Source organism: Coturnix japonica, chromosome 2 (assembly GCF_054131305.1).
Source record: "Coturnix japonica strain WE chromosome 2, WE-NBRP24, whole genome shotgun sequence".
Lineage (NCBI taxonomy): Eukaryota > Metazoa > Chordata > Aves > Galliformes > Phasianidae > Coturnix > Coturnix japonica.
The window spans coordinates 84,404,853-84,431,740 of NC_140664.1; the positions used below are offsets into that span (position 1 = coordinate 84,404,853).

The window sequence follows — 26,888 nt, forward strand, 5'->3', positions numbered from 1 at the left end:
TTCCAGTCTTGGGGACAGCCACCGAGTTCAGTCAGTGTCTTTTCTAGCTGGTTGATAAGGAAGCATAGAGGAACATTTAAGAATCAGCTCCCAGAGACATTTCCACATCTAAACAAGAATACAATGTGTGGAAGAGCTGGAAGTATGAGAAAGATGAACCTGAGTGAGAGAAAACTGTGGTTTTGAATGCAAAGGATGAATCCGTGAAGACAGTCTTAAGTCATTCTGCAATGTGCAGGTCAATTGTTTTATTATTTTCCTTGGAGAATTTTCATCAATATCAGTAAACTTGCTTATTGATGTATGGAATGCTCTGCATGGCCTATTAACCTCTGCATCATATGTCAAAGACTAGATATCACAAGTATGAAAATCCTTTCCTCTAGAAATAATGTTTTGTTTCCTTTCTCTGTTCGTATGACCTGTGTTTCCCACTGATGTTTTCACAGCCTTTCAGAATTTGTTAGAAATTTGTCCCCTCTATCTTCTTTTTCCCTGGTATACTTTCTTTTGTTATGAATGACAGCTCTAACTGTTCAAATGTCTGTGCCAACATTTGATATATTCAGTGTGGGATATGATCTCAGTGAACAGATTTCATCAGGCAATTCTCCTCAGTCAGCTGGTGGGTTATCCTACCCAAAACTTCAGCGTTAAGTCTGTTCTGCATTCCGCCCATTGCTCCTTCAGTTTTTTTTCCCCTGTTTGCCTCAGCAAGACAGACAAAATCATGCAGCAATAAGTGTTAAGAATCCATTTTCCTGAATATTGTTCTTTGATTAAACTACTGCCCTTGTTCAGCCTTGTATTAGCAGGAGCATACATATGTTTTTATTTGGAAAAACGTTTGATGGGTTTTCATTCCTGAGCAGAACCTTTCCTTTCTATACTGCTGCGTAATCCCCAGCCTGCACGGGCAGTCCTGCAGCGCTCATAAACAACCAGGCTGCTGCTTATTGCACTCTTTCAGTGGGTTTTTTAAATATTATTTCAAAGGATTTGGGAAGGTTTGTTTTTTTAGTGTTCCACGTTATTAAAATATTTGCATTAACACCCTGACCTACTTTCGTAGTTTGCAGTGATGACATTTGCAGGGACCAGTGTTGCAATGTAGTGTTGCCTGTGAGATGCAGGCATATGTCTATAAGGATGAGTTGCCAAGATGTAAATCAACAGGAAATGGGAAGCTGTGCTGCTGAGCAATCGGTTTATAACCTTCAGCGACGTCGGTGTTCCTGAAAGTTTGTTTAACTAGTTTGGGGATATGTACAATTGAGTGTACTTTTGATAGCTTTACAAAAGATATGTAGAAGTGTTCTATGGCAGTATTTGAATTATGTCTTTTAAGGGGCTTTTACTGCTCATTTGTAGCCTCTAAAGGAAGGTGCCTCTGAAATTTATCTTCAAAGTACATTAATTATAAATTAGTGCAGCCATTCACTTTGAAATACTTTCTGTGTGGTGAACTTAGTGTGCTAATTACATTAGGAAGCACAACCTAACCTGGTAGCATTCCTTATCAGAGAACTGGATGAAAACATTTAACATCTAAGTTGTTTTCCGATAAAATGCTAACACTGGTAGCCTGTTTGATCCATATTTATTTATTTTTTTATTTATTTATGTATTTATTTATTTTCTGTTTTGCAGTGTAAAACATTTTTAGGCTTAGGCTTAGAAAAAAACCCTTTGTCCTCAGTGTATTGCCAGTACGTGATAGTTTTGAATGTCCCCTGTGCATCTGTTTGGGGTATTAATTATTGTGAAAGAAGCCCGGGAAGAAGGTGTGAATGGCAGAATATAATGTTTTGCAAGTCTGCTCATTGATGAACTGTACAGAGAATATGAGTTTGTATAAAAGCTTCTTGCTCAGGTAAGAGTTTTTGAGAGTGTTCTCTATTATTTATTTTTTAACTCTTTCAGGTATTCACCTATAAACAGAGCACCATCACACACCAAAAAGTAACGCCTATGCATCAGACAAGTGTGGAGAGTGTGGAAGACATGGCAGCACTAGTAGATCTCCATGAAGGCTCCATTATGCATAACTTATTCCAACGATATCAGCAAGATAAAATCTATGTAAGTTTCTTCTAAATTTAAGAAAAATATCCAGAGCCAATGTTTTCATCTGTCTGACTGCTGTGTGTTTTGAAGTTCTGTGATATCTCTCTTCTTAACATTCTCCAGTTCTTTGTGTGTCTTTAGAGTGTTGAAGCTTGCCTTGTCTAGAGACTTCTTATCAGTCATAGTAGGAGGCGGTAGCTCGGGGGTGTCAAGGTGCTCCCTGGCAAGCCTCAAAAAACCACTGTACTACATATGCTTCTTTACAGCTGCATTGGCAGGGTTGTGTGTAGGAGTCTTGTTTTTTCTCACCTCCTTCAGCCTCCTTGTTCCAATGTTGTATGCTGTGTACATCACTGGAAACAATGCAGTGGGACTTAGCCTGCAACTGTCATTTAGAGGTCCAAGGTCCAATTGTGGCCAACATCACAGTTATAATAGAAAGGGAATGGTATTATGATCATCAAGCAGAGAACCTATGCCATTAAATAGAGATAGAGTTTTGGGTATGTGAAAGCAGGCAGCTGTTTAGGAATCCCCAAAACTAAGAATTAGTCAATACTGTTTTCTCAGCTCTATATGAGGGTTAGATTGTAATTAGGTTAACCTGCTCTTTAAATAATTTATTAGTCTTGGTTATATTAGGTACTAATCTTTCTGGAATCTAGAAGCACACTTAATATGGGAAAGATACGAGAAATAAAATTAACATATCTTAATGTGAAAATTTTCCTTTATTTATAAATTTGTTTATGACAGAAAGAGAGGGCATAAGGAAGCCCTCTTCCTTTGTAAGTTACCTGTAAAGGGGCTTGTACTGAGAACCCTACATTTTGATGTAGTTCTCTTTACAGCAGTCTATATTTTTTTCTTCTGAAAATGAATGGACTATTTTTTCTTTTAGAAGAAACAGTGGGCAAAAAATGAACAGTGTATGTGAGCAACCCTGCAGGAAATAAAAGAACTTTTGAGAAAAGTTTAATCTTCTGCTGGCACTGTTAGATTAGACTATAACACTTAATATGTGTAAAAGTTTAAACAGAAAAGTTTTCTGAGCAATTAGATGTACTGAGATGTGGGATGTGGATGTTAGTCTTTTCTAACAAGTGTGTGTACAGAAGGGGGTGATGTTCTGAAGAGGCGAAAAATATCCTTGTTTTGAAGAGACATGTCTTAGTTTATGTCTCAGCTTGTCACAACAAGCTTAGGATATTCTGATACTTGATGCTCAGCATAGTGTATGTTTCTAGACAAACAGGTTTATTTGCTGTTTGTAATGGCAGATCTTGATTGACTGAATAAAGGTGATTGGAAAAAACAGGTGTATTTTGAATTGCATATGAAAGAGTCTCTGTTGTCCTGTATGTGTAACCAGGGATGATGTAAGAACTCTCCTGGCTGGTTCCCTCAGTCTTGCTGTGCCAGTATCAGTAGATTAGTGGGACAGAACTCCAGGAACAGAAACCTTGAGAAAAGCAGATTAAATAGTTGACATAATTTTATGAGAACTTTATCCATTTATAAGCATATTTTTTAGGAGGAAGCATTATCAGAAGAATCTCTGAAACTTACCGTGTCTGTTCAGACCAGAACCACTTAACTGTACTGAACTGTTTGGTTATATTTCAATGGTGGTTTCTTGCTGTTTTTTTGCTGTGGGACTAGAAGGTGCCTTAGCTTTACCTCCGTTAAACACATAATTACAGCCAGCCGAATAATTGATTTTCCCTGTCTTTCTTCACTGAGACTAGTATAGTTCTTATACAGGGCAGTGCATTCAATGCCCAAACCCACTTCATGCCAGAAGCAAAACTTTCCAGACTGAATGTTTGTCTCCTTTCTTCCCTCCAAAAAACCTTCTCCCATGGCCAGTAGTTGCTTCATCACTGAAGTGCGCACACTGTGTCTTGTATCCATGTAAGCACCTTGCTTGTATCTGTCCCTTGTACAGTAGGGATAAATTAGGAACACGTGTGCCCTTCTGCACTTTAAGCAGAGGAGCTAGTCATCCCTGTGGGAAAATTTCTTACCATCACCGATTAAAACCAACCTATAACTGCCATATTCTGCTTTTACAGATGCTTATCATGGTCTCTCTGTTTACTTCACCCCGTTCACCCCCTTGCCCACCTCATGACTTAGGGGAAAAGTGTACTTTGTGGCTTTTTAATTTACTAGTAGTAATACAAACATATTTGTATAATTCTTGAGTTTAGCAATGAAGAATGCACTATCAGGATGTAAGTTAGGAGGTTTGCTTTGCCAAACAAATACAAAAAATGGTATGAAGTGCAATACACTAAATTGTGGTGTAAAGTATTTCTTTGAACTTTTTTAGAAATACAGAAGAAACAATTTAAAAGAAATTTAAACAGTTGCTTTCTCAGGAAGACATTATTTATGCAAGTCTTCCCCTGTTGTGGATTTGATGAGCTGTTTATCCAGCAATGAGCATTTCAGTAAATATCTTCAGATGTTAGAGATCAGTTTACTTTTCCTTTACTTAGTAACATTTTTCCCTCTTCATCTCACATAATCATACTGTACTCCTAAACTCCTTGCCATTTCCTAATTAATATACTATAAAATATATTTGCTGTAGATGTCAAAGATTGTCAAACTTTTCAGTGACTTTCTTTGCTGCTGCCAACAGCTCCAGCTATAATGGTCAGCATAGGCTTTTCTTCCCTTTTTGGGTGGGTTGGGTGCTGTTGGGCTGGGTTTATTGATTTGGTCTGCAGACTGTTTGTAGCATAAACGATGCCTGGCTTTCTACTTAACAGGCTGAGATATGTAGCTGTATCTGTGTTGTTAGTGAGAAGGTAAATGACAAAATTTGTTCTAATCTATGTGTAGACATCTTTTTGTATCAGCATCAAGACTGTCAACATGGTTGTGATATTTTTTGTCTGGTCTTCCGTTTAAAAAATAAAGTGCATGCTTTCCCCTTTTAGTCAGTGAGACACACAGACTGTATATCCTCCTACCAGATAGAATCATAGAATCATTAAGGTTGGAAAGACCAATGAGATTATCTAGTCCAACCATCAGTCCATGACAACCATACCACCACCATACATGTGCACATTCCTTGAACACTTCCAGAGACAGTTGCTCTACCGCATCCCTGGGCAAACTGTTCCAATGCCTTACAACTGTTTCTGAAAATAATATTTTCTTGTTATCCAACCCAAAACTTCTCCAGCAACACTTAAAGACATTACTTCTAATCCTATCAGCGTTACCTGGGAGAAGAGGCCCACTCCCACCTTGCTACTACCTTCTTTCAGGGAGTTGTAGAGGGCAGTAGGATCTCCTCAGAGTAGACTCCTGTCTAGAATTTCCTTTCTTAGTTCCTTGATTAATACCGCTTTTATCTAAGAGCTTGCTTCTGGATCACCGCTGGAAAAGAACAAGGTTAGTATGCTAGTGATGGGATCCTGGAGGGGTTCTGTTGCTACTCCTCCCATTTAATTGAATAGGAATAGCTTGAGAGGAGAGGTCCATCTTTCAGACTAGGTTTAATTCCTGTGTTTGGTTAGCTTGCATGCCGGGCTGATGTGTGGAGAAATACAGAAAGATAAATATCAGTGCTAAAAGTGGAAGTTGCCCAAATTGGAAAATGGAGGCTTTTGTGAAGGCAAGTGAGAGATTTCCTTGCCTCTGAAGCCAAGCCAGCACTGGGCACGTGGTGTGGAGAGGGAAGTGCTGTGGCAGCTGTTCTTGTCACCAATGAAAGGAGACTTGTTCCTGAGCTGTCGATTCAAGCTTACTTTTAGTTAAATACACATCATGAGAGAGACTGACTCTATCTTGGAGACGATGCCATGAACCACATCATGTATGGATTGTACTACAGGATACATAAATTATGGTGTCTGAACTGGCTGTGGGAAAGAGATGCTGTTCTCTTGTCTCTGTGGCCAGTGGTTAGGGGGTGGTGTAGGGAAGTGAATTAGAGAAGAGCAGATCAGAGAGCTAGAGAGTTTTTACTGAGGCAAGAATAGGCCTGAAAATAACCGAGGTATAATTCACGGACTGCCCTACAAAGATTTCCAGTGCCAGTTCAGCCCTCATTTGCCCATGTTCAGGCAACAAGCAAGTTCCAACGCACTTCACAGAATCACAGAATTGTAGAGGCTGGAAGGGGCCTCTAGGGATCATCAAGTCCAGCCCCCCTGCCAAAGAAGGTTCCCTAGATCAGGTCACACAGGCACACATCCAAGCAGGTCTTGAATGTCTCCAGAGAAGGAGACTCCACAACTTCCCTGGGCAGCCTATTTCAGTGCTCTGTCACCCTCACCAGTTCTTTCACATATTGGTATGGAACTTCCTATGCACAAGTTTATGGCTATTTCCCTTTGTTCAGTCCACACAGACCACTGAAAAGAGGTTGACCTTGTCTCTTTGACTCCCACACTGAAGATATTTATAAACATTAATAAGATTCCCTCTCTGTCTTCTTTTCTCAAGGCTGAACAGACTCAGGTTGCTCAGCCTTTCCTCATGGGGGAGATGCTCCTGGCCTTTATCATCTTTGTGGTCTTCCACTGGATGCTTTCCAGGAGATCTCTGGTTTTTTTACTGAGGAGCCCAGAACTGGATACAGTACTCCAGGTGAGGCCTGACCAGGGCAGAGTAGAGGAGGAGGATCACCTCCCTTGACCTGCTGGCCATACTCATTTTAATGCACCCTAGGATCCCACTGACCTCTTGGCCACCAGGGCACACTGCTGGCTCATGGCACTTCACATTCTTTTTCCTGCTGAGTTAAGCTCTGAAGTACTGGGTGGGTGCACTTCCCTTAGAAAGTGGTGTTTGTTCAACAAGTGCCATTTTATTTAGGGTAGAAATGTGCCCTCTTCCCAGAGGGGTATGCTGGGTTTGGCAGCCTCCAATGGGCTGGGGCAGAGCTTCTTGGAGCAAGAGAAGTGTGTGGTGGCCAAAAAGGGCAAGGGAACATAACCTATTTTTGCCCTGTTTCAAATTAGGATTGCAGTTTGCCCACCAATAATCACAACCATCTGTTTGGTGTGTGTGCATCTGTACAAAAACTTCTATACCAGCCACGTAGGCATGTAGTGCTGTAGAAGCCACATGCACATCAGAAGAGGATGGTGGAGTTAGGAGCTCAGGGCTGGCTCTCTTCATCTCTTCAGCTGATGCAACAAACATGATGTAAGTTGTATGAGAGAGCAAAATCTCTCTAATTCTTAAAAACAAACAGGCACAGAACATGGTGTTAAACAGGAAGAGTTGCCTTTTCTGACAATGTAGCTTGCAGAATTTCTGGCTACTTCATTACCCTGAGTGCTCAGTTATCTGTACTTAAAAGATATATTAATTTATTTATACATCAGTTTTTAAAATCTATTTGTGTTCATTTGCTTTAGCAGCATGTCGTTTGTTAAATCATTTAATTATTACATGTTTATCTCCCTCGCAGTCATGAGAGTGCCCTGAGGGGATCTAGTGGTTGTTTGTGAAATGTTCATCGATAGCCACTGTCGGGTTTGTATGTTTGGGTTGGTTTTTTTTCAGTTCTGTTTGTGGACCGAGGCACTTTAGTATTCAGGTCAGTTGCTGCCCCGTGACCTGTTTGTCTGGGGTTTTGCATACTCATTTGTTTTTCAGTAAAATAAAAGTATTTCAGATGCAGTGCAATTGCTCTGTCATAAGTGCCATGTCAACAGGAAGCTGATGCTGGTACATGTACTGAGAAAATCTTGGGCATGCTTAGGTACTGGTTAATTAAATAAAGCGAGACAGATATAATTAAATATATATATAAAGGAGGCTGAGGGGAGACCTTATTGCTCTCTTCCAGTACCTGAAAGGTGCTTACAGTGAGAGCGGGGCAAGTCTCTTCTCACTGGTGACAAGTGATAGGACGAAGGGAAATGGCCTCAAGTTGCGCCAGGGCAAGTTTAGGTTGGATATTAGGAAACACTTTACAGAAAGGGTAGTTAGGTACTGGAATAGGCTCCCCAGGGAGGTGGTTGAATCGCTATCCCTGGATGTGTTGAAGAGCTGTTTGGATGTGGTGCTCAGGGATATGATTTAGCAGGAGGTTGTTAGTGTTAGGGTAATACGGTTAGGCTGCAGTTGGACTTGATGATCTTCAAGGTCTTTTCCAACCTGGGTAATTCTATGATTCTAATTTACGGAGTTTGAAAGCATTTCTGTATGGATGTCCTCTGTTGTGGACACAGGTTTCAGGTGGAGGCAGACAGACAAAAGAAGATTAGTAAAAAACAGTAGCCCAAATGTGTTTTATTAAAAAGATGAAAAGTGCTGTGATTGTTTTCTAAAGCAAAAAAACTATGATTCGTGCCCTGCAGAAAATGGACCTTAAACAAAAGTTCATCAAGTACCTATACACCATCCGGGACAGCTGAACAACTCTGTAGCATGAGCTATTGACTAAGGAAGCAAAATTGCCATTTATGCCACCTAGTAAGCAATACTTCTGTCTTGTTTTTAGTAATGTTATTAATTAACAAGAATAATTCTTGAAAAGAGGCCAGAGCATTTCCTTACTTCCACACAAACTGTGTTAGTAGTACTGTCTTATTCACTTTGAAGCATATTTATATTAATAGTCATACAGTCACAGAATTGTAGAATGGATTAGGTTGGACTTGACCTTAAAGACGATCCAGTTCCAACTCCCGATGAGGGCAGAGATGCAGCCCAGCAGATCAGGCTGCCCAGGGCCCCCTCCATCCTGGCCTTGAGTGCCTTCAGTGATGGGGCACCCACAGCTTCTCTGGGCAGCTGAGCCAGGGCCTCACCACACCCCTGAGTGAAAATTTTTCCAATAACATCTGATCTAAATCTCCCCTTACATGTACATTTGGGCCAAATCCATTGTTATTTCACTGCCTTTTAGAACTCAGTTTATTTTAGTTTTATCTACAAACTAGCTGTAGTTGCACAGTTTAAAGTATCTGATACTCCAAACAGTTCCAAGTAATCACTTTGCAGGATCTACTGTTTGGTCACTGAGGAAACTACTGATTGTTTAATTGCTGTACTTTCGCAGAAGAAGAATTTAGAAGCAATGTTGATGAATTTCTGTGGGTTCTGTTAGGTTGTATCCTAACAGATAGAACAGATATGCAGAGATGGGGTAATTGTCTCAACCAGATCCTTTAGTGAAGGTGCATGAAACAATGCAGTTGCAAAGACTGCATGAAAAATGCCTATAGATAGCTGCTTAACCTCCATAATTAACATGTTATGCTTACACCCATCAGATAATGTTTTTGAAATGTAGTTCAGAGTGAGTTCCTGTCTCCAAGCATTAATTACAACTTCCATTTCACATCTGTTGTTGGAGAGCAGTAGACAAAATCTATATAAACACAGCAGGCTTTTAATTGGAAATCTAATGGAATCTATTTCTGGTGATCGTTATTTCTAAAATTGGTCAGTTAAGTAGATCAACAACTGTCTGCCAAAGGCCAATTACCATTATTTTGTTATCTTTTTTTTTTTTTTCTTTTGTGTACATACTAGAGAAAGAACATAGCTGTAATGATAGGAGTAAAAGTAAACAAATACCATCGGTTGGTTAACCAAGTTTTCTTCTTTTTGGATTCCTTCTTACTGCTGGACTTGCTACACTGCTGCTAATAATAATAACAAAAAATGATGTTTGCATGAACTCATTAATGAAAACACCGGTGAATGTTTAAGGTGCATCTATTCAGATCTTAGCAAATGCTTTGGTCTGAGAGGTTTTGGTAACATGATATTGCTAGGAAGGGAAGTACTCAGATCTGTATAATTGCAGTCACTATCATATATGCATATATAGCTACACAAATAGTTTGCTATTAGGTAGATTTTTGTTATGGTTCGTAACCAGTCGGGTACTTGTTGGTAACCTGCTGTATATATGTGCTGCTGTTGTGTTAAAGCATCAAAAAGCCTTGCTCTTTGTGTCTGCTGTATGCCACTATTTTACTTTATTTTTTACGTTTGATCAGCTGGTAGAAGTAATACGTGCATAGTGAGCAGGGTAAATTCCTGTTGAATTCCATGGGTTTTGAATGAGACCTGAGCCCACTTACTGATAACTACTGAAAACTGTGAAGTAGAAATATATAATCTTGTACAGGCCTTAGCACTGGTAATTGCACCGCTGTTGTTTTCGTAGATTTGAAGGATTGCTTTTGGCATTTTTTTTTCCACATCTTCACTGAATGTCACTGGTAACTGTACGAGCTGTGAACAGAATGTAGACCGATTTGCAGAATATTTTTTTAATGATTAGTTTTTTTTTAAATCAGAACTTTTGTAAATGGTACTGGACAGTTTTGCATTCATTTTTGTATTGCTGGCAGGTAAATTTGGTCTCCTTTCTTCAAGGTCTGTTGCTCTCAAACATGTATGAAGGAGGGCAGGAATTTGAACTCTGAAACTTAAGCCACTTGTCTGTCACCAGCACATGTTTTCTTAGCACGAATTGGGCTTTGACTGCAAAGTGAGCTGCACAAAATTTACTGCTTATGCTGCACAGACCAACTGCCTTATTCACAAATTCCAGTAGTTTAAAAATAGAAAGGCTATGAACGACCAAGTTAAGTTCAGACTGAATTACTTTTATAGCTGTTGTCTACCTGTGAAAGTGGACTGTTGATTTGTAGTCAGACCGTTGCTTTCGTTTGAAAAGATGTAATCCCTTTCTCACAGTTTCAACTGTTTCCTTTTGATGTCTGTCAGCATTTCCATTCAAATACCAATGGGGTCCAGGAGTTCCTTGTAGCAGATTTTTGGCTGCTACTACTGTTTGCCGTCTTAGTGCTAGGCCCCTGGCTATTTGACAGCAGTTCAGCAGCATGCAACAGATTACCTGGAATTCAGTTATTCTCATTTTAATTTCTCTTTTCATGCTCTGTTATAGCATAATTTGTGCTCTTCCTGCTTGCTGCAGTAAGGAGCTCTTTTTATACAAAAGGCTTTAAAACATTAAAGGATCATGAAAGTTTTGAAAATCTAGATAGATATCAGTATGGAATATCTTTGCAGGCAGAATGACATAGATCTCCAAATTTATATCTTAAAAATATTCCTCCTGTCTTCTAGAGACTCTGATTTGGGGGATAACATTGACCAGAGTTTTTATTTTCATTTGCATGTATTTTATCTGAAAAGCCCCTTTATCTCACTAAGATTTTTGATAGGAAAGAAGAACATTTCTATTCCTGGCTCGAGGGTTAATTAGACCTTCAGACAGCTTTGAAAAAATCATTTGAGCATTGTACAATAACAAAGCAGGAAGAACCAATTTGTGGCCACAGGCCATTTGAAATGAAAAGCCACGGGGTCTCTACTCTGTATGTGCCTTTTCTCATTTGAACTAGAGATCTCTTCATTAGAGCTAAGCTGTTCAGTTATGCACACAGATTGCATATCATAGACTGTAGCAAACCTACAGTCACAGTCTGTAGTGAAGCACATGAAAATGGCAAAAATCAATGTCTCATCCTGATCGATCCCATCATTGTAATTCAGGAGGTCACTTCTTCACTTGGCTGTGGTGAAGAAAGACATGCATAAGCACTAGATGTTTTATGTAAAGTCTGTGCACTGTGTCACAAAGGTGATTATCCTGACATCCAGTAGATAGGTGTACTACCTAGTAGAGATTCTCTTTTGTTAGTCAGCAAAAAATGTGAGAAAAACAAGGAGACTCCATCCTTTTTAAACTGAGACAGAAAAACATTGGTGAAACTGGTGATGTTTTTGAGGAAAGGTGTCTATCTGATATCAGTATTATGGTCTTTTACACAAGAATATTATTATTTTGGATACCTCTTGTATCAGTTTTTCTTTATATTGGTTTCACATTCTCCAGTTGGCTTTTGTCATTTTTGGCTTTGAGGTAATTTTTTTTCTTCTTTGACACTTTGAATATACTTGGGCATTTCTTCAATGCCAGTTTAATTCTTGTACCCTCCAGTAAAATTCTTTGGAGATTCTGTAGTTATTGTACAGATTCTGAATAAAACTTGAGAAGTTACATGAGTATCTCCATCATCATAGAATTGTCTGTTTCACAGGAGAAATTTAATGGAAAAGCAAGGGGAGATTAAATTAGGAATGGGTCTCTTAATCTATGAGGGGCTCACAGTGTCCTTCACCTTACCTGAGACTCCCCTTGAGTAAAGCTGAAATAAACAGCTGCACACTATTCTACTATTTCTGTTGATTAAGGTAAAATCTTCTTACCCTTAAGAAATGAATAAAAAAAAATTAAAGCTTTAATTAACTGTCTAAAACAAGGACACCATAAATGTGCAAGGTTGAAACTTAGGGGAGTGTAGCATTAGCTTAGCATAGTGTAGAACTTAAATGTAGCTGGACTGCAAAGCACTGCTTCTTTCCTGAAAGTGGTAACGTAGCCTTAATACTTGGAATGAGTTGGAAACGGAGCAGTGTTGCTTAAAGCTCAACACCAAGAGAAGCTTAAGATTACACAATTTGAATCTAAGGGTGAAAACAGTGCAAAAGATTCATCTAAATGAGGATTCTATTGCCCAACAGATGGTCTCCGATAATCTGAAATCACGTACAAACATTCTGAAGCTATACAGAATCTTACTACAAGCTTTGCAAATGAAAACATGCATAAAGCCTGACTTTGAAAATGCTGGAATGGCTGATGTTCCACAAATCTGATCCATTCTTAGGACAGGAAGTGAAGGGACCATAAGGAAGGTGACTGGTAGAAGAGGTTGAGGGATTCTATAGTGAATTGCGCCTGAGAGTGCAGTTAGGGTGTGTGATTGTGTCTGAGAAGAGGCTTGCAGGAAACTGTGAGAGGGAGACCTCATTTAGCATGTGGGTCCTGAAAGTAGGCAGCTGCCTATTACCACTTGAACTTAGTGATATTCTCTGTTTTGTTCTGGTTCCCTTCAAAAGGTTTTCTCCTCAGAATACTGAGTTTCACATTTGTAGCATGTCCTGTGTGTTTACAAACATGTCATTTTGCAGTCAGTTCCAAAGCTGACTTTGAGAAGAAGGAGGGAAAACTTAGAAGGCATGATGATGTGTGCACTGACGAGGAGCACAACAACAGGGGAAAGAAAAGCTGTTGTAAATTCAGGCTGTTGGAAACCCACTGTGAGTCACCAGACATGGTGAGGGCTGCAGAAGCCCAAGCGTGTAGAGATGATTACAGAGTATGACATTTCTCTCAGAAAAAATGGCTTGATTGGTTGGAAACATCTAAACTTTTAGTCTAGTCATTCAGCTTGATTATGGCTTTTGAGAAAGAAGTTTGGCTTCAGACATTTTAACTTATAATTTAAGGAGAAAACTGGATTCCATCCCAGCGCAATGAACGCGACACTAGCTGAAATATGAGGCTTTCTTACCACAAAGAGTATAAATCAAGACCCTACCATGAATAAGAGCATTAATTATCATCCTTCTTATGGCATGTCTGTGCCCCTTCTACTCCCTCCCCTAAAAAGCACACCAAAATGTGGTCCGTCTGTCTTTCTCCTTTCTATGCTGACGTGTATATGGTGGCCAATCTAGTTAACTTAGCTTCGATATCGTGCAATCATCAGTACAGTTAATCCTTTTACCTAGGAGAACTGGAAACAATGGAGACAGTGCCTACAGCATTGGGCAAATGCTTCCATTTGCAAATTTGGCACCCTGAAACCTTGAAGTTCAGTGCTACAGAAGTGTGACTGCTGTGCTGTGATCTGTCATGAACACTCTGGATTTTGCATGTGCTGTGAAAGCACAAGCATTGTAGTTGGGTGTTGTTACTGTAACCTTGATGACTTATAGGTATGATACTTGTGTGGAACAGAGATAAACTTTCAACATATATTGTTGAATAAATTGTCAGGTTGATACTTCATCAATAATCAAACAGAACACAACCAACCTTGTCAGCCAGGATCCATTCCTTCAGTGACTCCAACAGTCAAGAGTTGCTCAAAACCAATCCAGAAACATAATTTTTGATGTGTCTGTAAATGTAATTTTGTTCTTGTAATAAACATAGATGTCTTTTTCTTCCCAAAGGGAAAAGTATGGAAAGTGCTCCTAAAAGAGAGTTGGCCTGGACAAAGTGGTTACTTAGTGTTAACGTGTATATCTGTTACAGAACATCTTAATCCTGTATTTGATCAGTTCCATTGTTTCTAGTATCAAAAAAAGCAAAGTAGTAAAGAATATATTTATATTTGGTGTTAGTGAAGGAGCATAGTGATTGAAATTGAGGAATGTAGTCTCCTTGTGTCTGTTTCAATGGTGCAGCCAGTTTTAGCTTCAGATTAGCTTCAAATTGTTGATCAAAGACTGCTTTTGGGAGCAGCGTGTAATGCCCTTTAGCAGAGTCCTCCTATCTTCTCACCCACCTTCCCTGCAGTGCTACATGCAAAACTTGAAATAAGTCCTTTTTATTTATTTATTTAAGAAGTTAAAATTGGATGTCTCAGATGCTGAAAGTCTAGGAATTACAGAGGAGTACCTTGATGCAGGGGGTGAGCAGAGGTCATGAGAAAAACTGCATGTGATAAAACTGATGACCTTGCATGGGAAAAGCATGCCTGGGTAAGACGCGGAGATCATTAAAGAGTTCTTGGGAACAGGAAGGCTATTGTGGGGGTACACTGGTCCTGGCATAAGGGAGAATGAGTGGAAGGTGGATGGTTGCTGGGCATGGAGCAAGAGGCTGATAAGATACACACAAAAAAGATCGTGTGAAGGGGAGAAGATGAAGAGCAATGGTGGTCCTGATCTATAGAGTGTGTTTGGTTTATAGGATTAATGAAGTGATTGGGTAGTAGGGCAGCTTCCTTATCTGTTCCTTTCATGTGTAGGGATCCTGAAAAAAAAAAAAAAAAGAAAAAAAAAAGAAAAAACTCAGGGAAATTTCTTACTTTACTTTTTCCTTTTACTTCAAAAGCCTGAGATCCTGTGGTGCCATCGTGTTACTGAATGTGTGGCTGAGAAGACAGGATTTGAACTTCTAATTTTGAAAGTTTTCTTAGAGGACCAGCAAACAATCTCATTTCCTCTTTTTGTGTTAAAATGGGGAGCAGAAGATTCTGTAGTTTGTGACCAGAAGTGTTCTGGAAAATCACAGAATCATAGAATGGCCTGGGTTGAAAGGAGCCACAGTGATCATCCAGTGTAAAATTTCAGTAAAAAATTTCAAGTGCAGAAAAGGAGGACAACATTTTAATTTATTAATCAAAGCATGATTCAGGCTGAATTACTCAATTCTATTTATTTTTGGACACAAATTTATTTATTACTGGTGATCTTATAATGAGTTATTGCTGATTTAGTCCGTAACTGAAGAAAGCAGGTTTGTGATATAAACCCTACACAGTATTTCTTCAAAATTCCCCTCGGACTTTTTCAACAGAAAATCATCAGAAATTCTGTTTGCTTCCTCGTGCTCTGGCAGACACCTGAATATTTCTCTAATTCATAACTTCTTTGGAGTTTGAACTGCTTTCATTAAAGTAAGCAATTATTGACTGCAAGAATCAGATTAGAAACTCAGTCTCTGACTACAGGGCTGGTACAGATGCCAGGAGGAGGCTGGCAGATGGAGGATCAACTTAAAATAAAAATTTAATGCACAGGTTGCTCTAAAATTAATGCTGTCTACTTATTTTAATGGACACTCTAACATCAGTGTTCACATGTTTGAAAGGCGGATTATTTCCCTGTTTGTTATGGCATCTCTTATAGCGGTGTGCATCAAGTCACTATTGTTATTTTTTAATAAGGCGTCAGTCAGACATTTAAATAAGGTAAAGTTGTGTATTGGCCTGTTGCAATATTCATGTAAATTAAATAAATAAATAAATACACAAAACAAACACAACAAAGAAAACCAACAAAACCTCTTACAATTTTTCCCATGCAATCAGTGCTGAAATATTTATTGAACTGAGGAAGTTTGTTCCAGAGGTGATGATCCCGAGAATTTAAGCGGTAAATTATCAGTGCTATAATTGCCCTGTGACACAATCTTGTGTTGAAATGGTATCTTTCCTCTAGCTGAAACCTTATGAGCTATTGCACAGTGTGGCAGTTTTTACAGAACACATGGACTGAAAGTTCACAGCACTGTAAAGTGTACTGGAGTTACAGTGAGGAGGGATATTCCCATTGCATCTATTAGAATTGTCATAATTTCAAGGGCATTTCTGTATTCCCTTAGCAAAGTTCTACTGCTGTTCTGATGCTTGAGTTGGGCCTGCCAGAGGATGAGCAGATGGATAATGGGAAATAAAACAGCAGGGTAATGGTGAGGAAGGAGAGGAAGGAGAGCTGATACATCGTGGTAATTACATATTAACTGAGGTGAAGGGGGAGGGGGGAGATGGGGGAGGGGCAGGTAGATGGGAAATGTAAATGCTCTGGGGACGTGGAGTAGCTTGAAAGAGAGGAAAGGAAGATGTGAGAAGCTGATAGCCAGAGCCTTGGCAAGGGTACCCATGGAGGCTTTACTGGAAAAGGTGCTGAGGTGGAGGCTGTGGGGCTGCTTCCTGGAGCTCTCTCTGGGTTAGGTGAATGCTGTTAACTTTGTAGCTGATTCCTGGTGGTGATGACGAGGTTATCTGCTGACAAAGCATCTGTGTGTGTGGGGACCATGTTATAGAGCAGCAGCCCAGATCTTTGCGAGTGCACAGAAGGGCTGTTGGAGCCAGGTGTTAGCTTCTGGCATGTAACCCCAGAAAGAGTACTTAACAAAATGACATCATTGTCACAGTGGGAACCCCGCAACACACATCATGATAGATCAGTCCATTTTACGTGCCCCATAAATGCACTGGAAATTCTGGAGGTAATGTGCTTAATTTTATCTCCTGCCTCACTTAATATGATTATATTTGAAAAAAATGTGTTCAATTGGCTAGAGAATAACTGTGAAGCAGGTGGAAAAGACAGAAGACAAACAGCACTGCAAGTAGACTGTTACATGTGATTAGGCATTACCACAGCTCAATGAGTTATGGCAGTGGGCACAAGCTACTACCTGAGTGGCTTTAACTGATGCGCTCTCTAATTACAATGGGATAGAAATGAATGCCTCCTCAGTTGCCACTGTGCTTCAAAGCAGTAGTAAATTTTGGTGTACATGCAGGGTTTTGTCAACATCTGCCAGTTCATGTGTTTTCCTTAGGGCCTGTTACCCTGTAATGGGGCTGGTGTCTGCCATGTTGTCTGATGCTTATTTTCACCCTTCTGTTGCTCTTCTTCAAATGGGAAAACTACCCTCCACCTTTATCCAAACTCCATGAAGAGTGATAGTGTTTTAGAAACGTGTTTGTTCTCCTTGATTTGTGAGGTTTATGATTCTGTTCTACCTCAAGTCTAGTAACAGCTCTGGTTTGTATTCTTGCAGACGTACATTGGTTCCATAGTGGCCTCTGTGAATCCTTACAAGACCATCCCAGGCCTGTACGACTGTGCTGCCATGGAGCGATACAGCAAGCACCACATGGGAGAGATGGCACCTCACATCTTTGCCGTGGCAAATGAGTGCTACCGATGCCTCTGGAAGCGTCATGACAACCAGTGTATCCTCATCAGGTAAATGGCTGATGCTGTGATTATACCTAGTTATCCCTGATACCAAAACTCTCAAGATTTAGAAACAGATATTTGGACTGAATTGAGAGGAAGATTCTAGAATAAACCGGGCTTAAAATCATCGGAGTTTTGGGAGAGAACTTTAAAGTATGTATCATAGAATCACAGAATTACCCAGGTTGGAAAATACCTTGAAGATCATCAAGTCCAACTGCAGCGTAACCATAGTACCCTAACTCTAACAACCCTCTGCTAAATCATATCCCTGAGCAATGTGACATTCTGTTAGGCTTCTAAAACACATCCATGTGCAGTTCAATAATTTGTCTCCACTAGATGCTGCACCTTGTATCTAGAAGGGAAAATAAAAAGACCTACACCAGTCTGGAGAAATGCTGTAAATAATAATAGCAAAAGAGGAAACCCTCCCCACTCCAGCTGCATGATATTGTGCTTGATTACTTTCTTAATCTCGTTCTGCTTTAATTTAATGACATTTTAATAGCTTTCCATTTGATCTACTACATCACTGGTATTCAGGATCTTGCTGCTTCTGAATGCGCACTGAGAACAGTTGGCATTTCATTAGCTTTTAGCAGCTTTCAGCTCCTCTTGAAGAGCAGTGAATAGAGCCAGCTCTTTGCCTGGTGTGTCTTCTTGTCCTCAGCCTGCCAGCTCTGCTGCATTGGTTCACATGTGCATGGGGACACTGAAGTCCTGCTTGCCAGGTAAGCAGGACCAGCCTGGAGGCAACTGCAGCGTGGCACCTTCAGACTCTATAGAGGGGCTGGTGCACAATGCAGGGAGAGCTTTGTGTTTACCCTCCTTCTCTCCTTTAAAGTATTTCTGTTCCTGGTTGCTCTTCTTGTCCTGCAGCCTACAGTACAAGTAAATGTGATCAGTGTGAGAACTGAACACAAGGTGACACAATATTGCCTGTCTCTTGCCCTGCCTATGAGCCCGTGCAACAGTAGTAGAATAAAATCACTGATGGCCATCAGGGCAGAGAGAGGATGAGGCAAAGTGAGAGCCACACATTTTTAATATGCAGTTTCCACCTCCATTTAAAATGACAGAAAGAAATTGCATGGTTTCATAAGCAAGAAGAAGATTTGATGCATGCAGTTCAGCACACTAGCCATTGTTAGAAATGTGGATGAAGTGCATACAACACTGCTAGCTCTGTTTTCGACTTGCTGAAAGCTCTTGGCTCACAGTCTGTGCATGCCTCTCCTCTCGGCAAGTCCTGCCTGGTGATGACAAAGACATGGGTGAGCTGAACTGTGGATGCTTTTCCAGCTTTCTTTCAACTGTGTTTTTCCTTTATTTTATTTTTATTTTTTTATTTCATGTGTATTTCATACGTACAAAGCTTAAATCTTGGTCATGTGAGAAAAGCTAGTGTGGGGTTATGATTCCATGGCGTAATGTCAGGTTGTTACCTGCGAGAAGTCCACATACACAAATCTGGGGGTCTAAAATCATATCTGGTGCCTAGCAGGTGATCGTTGTTATCTTTATTAATTCCATTCTGTTCTAGCCCACGTTTTACCTTTCCTTCCAATTCCCTGCAAGCTGCCAAGAGAAAAGCAGGTTGTGTCCTAAAAAGGAAACAAGCAGAAGTCTCTAATGTTCCAGAGGAGTTTCAAGCAGTCTCTGTAAACCTTGGTACAGATAAACCATAATATGGAGGAGTTTTGCCTTAGCAGTTTCCTTTAAAATAGCTTACTGAGGCCTGTGTTAAAGCAGTGATTTGTAGAAGTTCAGTGTTTCAAACAAAGTGTTATAGTGCAAGGCTGCTTTCATATTACAAGGATGCTTTCAGTTTCTACAAAGTATGAAGGAATGTACAATTCAAAACAAAAAATTCAAAGTAAAATCTACTTTTTCAAAACAGCGTTATCTGCTATATCTTTAAAGGACCAAGGGCAGGATTTATTTATTTTTTTAATGACTCATGGTTTTCAGTGGCTCTGCTGAGATTTAGGAAATTCCCATGCTTGCATTCTCAGTCTGGGGCTTCAGGAGTGAAGCCACAGCAACTTGGTAGATGTCTTCCATGTTCTGTTTGTGCCTGTACCATTTACTGGCTTAGATTAAGGTGTTGAAACAAGTATCTGTCAGGTGTTCCTGTATACTTATGGCATTTGAAACACTGGTGCTGTGGAGCTTTGTGATGTCTGAAATTGAGTAAGTATCTTTGTCTTATATTCACATAAGTGACAGAACAGTTAATTAAGTCAAACTGCCTGACCACTGCAGGGATAACCAAAAGTTATTAAGGGCGTGAAATAAAGGAGAATTTTGTTCCATCGCAAAAGCACATTAAACAGTAACATCCAGTTAAAATGAGTCGATTATTAGAATAATTTTCACATTCTGATATTCAGTTTTCACCTGCTACTGTTGCTGGGATCTGAAGACTCCGTAACTCATCTTAATAGCCCAATGAAGTCGAGCTCGAAATGCTTTTTTGTGATCCACTGGACTTGAAGTGCCCCCTGCTGGCAGTCAGATTTAATTCTCTTTTGTTTCGGAGCTTCTTAGAGACATAACACTGAGTTCAAATAACTGTGGCAAAGGTTCTAGACTGAGATCCCATCTCTAGATGAGAGGGATAATAAGAAAAGAATCTGAATCAACAGCTCGGTTCAGAAACAATACCCATAATATAGTTTGAGTCAGCAGTAGTGACTCAATACATTTTCATTTATTTATTTATTTATTTATGTATATTGAGCTAAGATTAAAAAGGAGATTACAGAAGAGAGAATATTAAGCAGAACTGAGTCCCTCTTGCTCAAGGAATAGCTAAGCAGCTTGTCCTGATCAAAAGAAAGGACTGAGTTCACCTGTGATTAGTTGGTATTTTCACAAGTTGTGACTAAGTTCAAGCCCCCATACCCCTTTGTTATAAGAACATGAAAATATGTTTTATTTTTATTACTGCTTTATTTAAGGTAGCTTAATCCTTACAGAAGCAAGCAAACACTCTTCTCTCTGAAATAACAGTACTTCCACTTAAAAGCACTGAGAAGAAGTGCAGAACAATGCAAGGAACAGCAAGAGTCACCCTGAAATACATTCAGCTTGGTGCCATGGGTGGCAAATCACAGTCTGACAGCAGTTTGTTCTCTCTGTTATCATCTGATGGCCTGACATTATTCTTGTTGTTCTTCAGCTTGAAGATAAACATAAAACAAACTGTTCTTTGGATGAGACCCAGGCTTGTGATGGGAAGGCTTTCTTATGAGACTCACACACCAAAATTCACGTGTGTTTGAAGAACACTATTTGCTGAGGGGGGCTATTCTGTCTGTGTCTATCTGCCTTTGGAGATTTAATGCTGAAGGACAGAAATGAGAAGTGATTTAGAGTTATGTTGATACAGCCCCACTTGCATTATGTTCTTCAGAATGAGAAGCCGCTCCTTGTGACCCCGTTTCCATTGCAGCAGTTGAGAGTTCAGACTATTGTGCCCTTGGTGAGATTCTCAGTGTAGAACAAATCATAGAGGAAGGTTAAAAATCTCCTAAGTGGGGGCCTTGTGGGTTCCTGTCACATAATATATTCCAAATACTGAGTTCAGCGATGTGAAACAAGCTGGACACTTAAATTCATGGGATAAAGAGAAGCTGTAAAAGTTGACTGCGTACTAAAAACTTGACAGCATCTTTTTAGGCATAGGTTTCCTAAGGAATCTGAAAGACTGATCCCACTTAATCTGCTGTTAGTCTACATGCTGCGTGATTGTAAAAGCAGCTTCAGAGTTTAGTGTGCTTGATCTTGATTTTCATTTCAGTAAGAGTGTGTTTTAGAAGCCATTTTACAAAGGAAGTTGCAGAGACAATTTGATGAACACAAAATAATGAGTCCCAGGCTGAAAAACACCATGTCAGAGAGCTAAAGGTGTCCAAAAACCCATCCACTTGATGCTCAGTAGTGGTCATAAAACTAAATAAAATCAAATGCTTACTAATAAATGGAGAATAAAAGATATCATTGAGTAAATGTATTGATTGCTCATGTATTGAGTACTGTGTACGAGCTTTTTTCCTCTTGATTTGTATCCAATATATATATATCCAATTTTGTGGAACTAGATGTAGTTTCCAGGAGAGAGAAAAAAAGAAAAAAAAAATATTGTAATCAGAAGTATTGCATGATTGCATGTGGGCATGGCTAGAAAAAATGAAATAAAAATCCATTGTGATTAAAAGATGCACAAAACCCATGTCTAGATCTGAAACCTTCTTCTAGATCTGGCACTTTCTGATCAGCAAATGTCTGGAAGGTGGAGGCACACAGAGGGGAAATGCTGGGCATCTCTGTAATGGTGGCCAGCAGAAATCCAGAGTGGGCAGGCAGGTAGACCATTGTCCTGACTCAGTGCTGAGCCAGGCACTTTCTAAGCCAAAAAAAACCCACAAAAACAGAAGCATATAGTTGTGAGGATACCAACTGTGCTAGAAATGTTTCCCATCAGCTTTAGGTGTAACTGTTGAAATACTTTCTGCCTCTTCTTCTTTCAGTGGTGAAAGTGGTGCTGGTAAGACAGAAAGCACTAAGCTGATCCTCAAGTTCTTGTCTGCAATGAGCCAACATTCACTGGAGATGTCTTGCAGAGAGAAGACCTCCTGTGTGGAGCAAGCCATTCTTGAGAGCAGGTACGCAGGTACTCCCTTGGTACCCTTGCACATAGCCCTGGGTAGTGAATGAAGGTTCTGTTAACATCAGTGTGACAGTTTTAGAACATGAAAATATTTAAAGCCTGGTTTAATGGAAAAACACAGTTTTATTCTTTATTTGTACCAAGGGCCCTATTGTTGTTTTGTGAAACACCTATTAAGGTGTTATGAGGTTAACAAAAAGTTGGTTGGTCAAAATCCTGTGAAGGTCTCCCATGTCCTTCAAGTAGTTGTGAAAGATAAAATTCTGCTCCTTCCCTCCCCAGCCCCCAGTCATGTATGCCTTTTAATGCCCTTAAAACTATCTCATCTATCTCATGAATGAAGTAACCTTCCTTTGTTCCTAGGTAGATTTGTGCAAATTATTACTGGGGCTGTCTTGGTCTCATTTTTAGGAAAAGACTGAATAGCTGAGAAGTGGTTTAAAGACAGTCTCTCTGCATGTGCAGAGACTGACGTTGAGTCAGTACTGCTGACAAACAAATATATTTTTCCAACAGACATAAGCTTTGTCATTGAAATAAAACAGCTTACAATATAATTAAAGATGTAGGCACATGTACTAGACAATAAAATAATTATCAGAAGATGGGAAAAATTCCACTAAACAAAAGTACCCAGATGCTCCAGAGGGACATGATCACAGTGGGATGAAGCAAGGATTCAGTCTGGAGATGGATGATTTGGTAGCAGTTTTCATTTATGTTCAGAGTTGAATTCAGGTAATCAGAGAGGGAAATGGGTGATAGAAGGAAGAAAAGATTGGTTTATATAGCCTGAGGATAGGGTAGAACAAGATTCAGTATGGTGAGGATAAACTGTGTGAGCAGTATATGGAAGATAAGGAGGACTGATAAGACAAATGAGTAAATGCATCAGATGAGTTAGACACTACACAAGCATAAAGAAATTCTCTGTGTTCAAATGAAATAACACGTGGTTCTAAGCTATTTAAAAGCAAAGACAATTTGAGATGCTATTACTTTTGTTTATCGTGCTTCATCTCACCTTTATCTTTTTACCGACTATATCTTCGTATATATTTTTTAATTTGCTACAAACCCTATTTTTCCTACATCTGTACAACAGGTGAATTGAATTTCTTATTTCTGCGATTTGACTGCTATAATGAAAGCAGTGCACATCTTTTGCACAGTTACAGATTAAGCTGCCAAGTAATTCAGGACTGTCAGTCTTCTTGTCTTGAATAATTGCATCTCTTGATAGAAAGTTGAGATGTCCACTGTTAATAAATGGAGGATTGTACTGAGGATGTTGTCTTTCGCTGAGGTCTGTGTTAGAAGTAGCCTTTACAGAGTGCTATTTTGTCCACCAGTCTCCTGTGAAACTCATGTCATTCTGATCGCACAGTAACACTTTTGTCATTCTTCCTTATTTTCGCAGTCCAATTATGGAAGCTTTTGGCAATGCGAAGACTGTTTACAACAACAACTCAAGTCGCTTTGGGAAGTTTATTCAGCTGAACATCTGTCAGAAAGGAAACATTCAGGGAGGAAGAATTATAGATTGTATCCTTGTTTGGTGATTTGCTTCCATTTGCAACCTCCTCTATGGAGGCCTGAGAGAGAAATGTCAAGAGAGAAATGTCTCAAATTTCATCATTAAAGCTGCTCCCAAACTTTATGTAGAAGACAAAGTAAAGGAAAGCAGATGCTGTTTAGAAATAAGGTGCTGTAAGATGCTGTAAGAAGTTGCAAGTCTTTGATGGCATGGAGGAGAACGTGGTGTAGGACTATGTTGACATTTTAACTGTTGTAATATTACCGTTGTTGCTACTTTGTTCATCTATTGTAGCTCAAGTTTATAATTTTAGCTTGTGCATTAGCTTCTTTTTGCTTTTTTCCTTGACAAGCATTTTTGTTCTCGGCTATAGATTTATTGGAAAAAGTAAGTTCACGTTTGCTTATTCTCTGTTAATTTTGTTTGATATTTTCTTTAAACAGTAGATAAAAAAAGTTCTTCTGGGCCAAACCAGCCCGCAAACTGTTGACAAATGCTGAAATAGAAACTATCTTTTACTTTGACAGAATCGTGTAGTAAGACAAAATCCCGGGGAAAGAAATTATCATATATTCTATGCTCTGCTGGCAGGGATAGAAGAGAGAGAGAAAGGTGAGTGGCAAAGCTCAAATACCACAACTGTAATGGCTCTATATCTGCAGTCAACCACGGTAACAGCAGCAGAAACCTGATAAGCTAAGTGAGGAAATAGATTATTTATCCAGCTGGAATTTATGGAGTGTGAATCTGAGCTCTACTTGATAAAGTCACCTGCTTAGTTGAGAAATGTCACCAAACTGTGGGTAATTTTTCTCTCAGCTTTTGCTGTGGCCCTGGGAAAACTACTTGGGGACAAATGTGCTTCACTGTGTTCAAGCTGAGTATTTTTGCCAGTATTGAATAACTCCACAGCAACAAAGAAGAGAATTCTGGTTCCTCTAATCCTCTCTCATAAAGAATAAATCCACTGAACAAAAGAAATGACATTTGTGTATGTGCAAATTTGCCTAAAGCTGTTTCACTGTCTCCCTTTGGGCCTGATGTCTTTGCATGCTAAAAAGTAGAATTATCTCTATCGTACAGCAAAATAAAACTCCGTATTTGATTTTAATTTAGATTTTTATGCATGCGTTGTCATAATTATGAGCAAACAAATTGTGAACTGCATAGTTCTGGCATACTGATCTGCAGAGAGCTTTTGTTTTGGGGTATGTTTTTTCACTCTTCCTCTTTTCTCTCCTCATCAGATGCATTTTACTTATCTGTACCGGAGAACTACCACTACCTGAATCAGTCTGGATGTATAGTGGATAAGACAATCAGTGACAAGGATTCTTTCAAAGAAGTCATTGTGAGTTGTTTCACTAATTCTTTAGAAAATGCTAGAGGTGCAGACACCTGGGGCCAACTGATAGAGCAGAGAACAAAGGCTTCCTATACTTACCTGTGCTCTCTCTGACGTTCTGCTTCTGTCTGAAGCTCTCCCATAGAGGACTCTGTTGAGAGGGACTTAAGTTTGCTGGTAATGCACCGCTGTCACTTTGAGCCCATCTCTACCTCCCCTCCAGTATTTGATTTTTAATTATGCCATTTCCAAATAGATTATGATTAAGTAACATGATTATGTTTAGGAAATAAAACAGTACCAGTTGAGAAGATAGCAGGGCTTTTACATATCTTTGCAATTCTGTACCTGCCCAACTGTGGGACATTTACAGGAGTTTGGGATAATGAACATACCACTTATATTTGTACCAAAATTATCTATATGCCTTGTTGGAGAAGCATGTTATGAGGTAAACATGAACTGCAATCCCTTTGTCAGAGCAGCCCGTATCTTGAATAGAACATAGCATCATAAGCAGAGGTGTGAGCAGATGGCACGTTCTGGGATCCTGCCTTTAAACCCGACTCATTCCAAACATCCTCTGACAACAGAGTCACCCTTTGTTCTTTATTATACAAGCTCACAAAATAAAGTGGTAGATTTCCTGTCCCTCCTTTGCCTTCCGCCAATATAAATAGAAATACTATATCTACAGTGAAATGGACAGTTATGTTTATAAAAAGACTTGTTTTATGTCTGCTACTTACGTGAAATTGTTCACATAAAACTGTCAGAATGGACAGCAACTGGGAAGTAGCCAGCCTATTCTGCAGAGAAAGATTTTTTAATTAGGTTGTTTTATATTACAGGTATGTCTGTTTCCACTGCTTTTTCATTCCAAAGCCTTATACGGATCTTGTGGGAAATGCAATCATACAGAGTAATTTACAGGACAGAGATGAGTAAGATGTAAATTCAGATTGAAAGACAAGTGCTGATGAAGACTTTCTCTGGACGGCTTTATGCCTTATACCCATGCTAATGTCAGCAATTAGCTACAGCAATTAAAGTGTACTGTTATATATTTGCTAATTGCTTGCCAAATCACTGAGGTTATGTGTAGTGGGTTTTAAAAATCAATACAAATGAATGCTTTTATGCCCTGTCCCAAATTATATTTGCTTAGCTACTTCACTCTCTTTGCCAAATTGAAAAATTAACGTGAATTTGAAGCAGTAGTTATGTTTAGTGTAAGACTTCCTAATTTGGAGGGTAGCTGTTGGAAATGTTGGTAACTTACCTACTCTATAGTCACATAGCTTAAGTGAATTAGCTTGACATTTAATTTGTGCTAATCACCCAAGGGTGGGTGGAATATGAAATTAAGTTGGCAGGTGGAGTTTTTGTGCTGTCTGAAACATGGACATGCTTTGAGCACAGCATGATGCTGCTCAGCTGCTTTCCTGGAACAGGAGGTGGGCAGAAATCTTGTCGTTCTCACTTGCCAGTTGTTTCCTATTCTATTCATCCACTTTATTACAATTTAGGTCCCAGAAACATTACTTAGTATAAACTTCTTTTGCCCCCTTCTGCTTTCTTAATGGACACTGTCCTCGAGACAAGATGATTCTCAAGACCCCGTACTTCAGACATTCTTTCCTTTGTAAGTCTTTTTGTAGGAGACAGAAAGGAGCTGCACA

At 39.5% G+C, this 26,888-nt stretch overlaps 1 protein-coding gene across 2 annotated transcripts in view; it reads left to right on the forward strand.

Annotated features, from left to right (window-relative positions):
* The window catches only part of MYO10 (myosin X), a 144,587-nt gene that overhangs the window by 57,126 nt on the left and 60,573 nt on the right, over positions 1 to 26,888 (forward strand). The window contains exons 3-9 of one of the 2 annotated variants that reach the window (XM_015854415.3): positions 1,924 to 2,082; positions 17,465 to 17,652; positions 22,185 to 22,319; positions 23,745 to 23,869; positions 24,235 to 24,248; positions 24,389 to 24,473; positions 25,109 to 25,212. In XM_015854415.3, coding sequence (XP_015709901.2) covers positions 1,924 to 2,082; positions 17,465 to 17,652; positions 22,185 to 22,319; positions 23,745 to 23,869; positions 24,235 to 24,248; positions 24,389 to 24,473; positions 25,109 to 25,212 — 810 coding nt within the window. Of the gene's footprint in view, positions 1 to 1,923; positions 2,083 to 17,464; positions 17,653 to 22,184; positions 22,320 to 23,744; positions 23,870 to 24,234; positions 24,249 to 24,347; positions 24,474 to 25,108; positions 25,213 to 26,888 lie in introns of those variants that run through there. The other variant, XM_085537835.1, reaches the window with a different exon arrangement.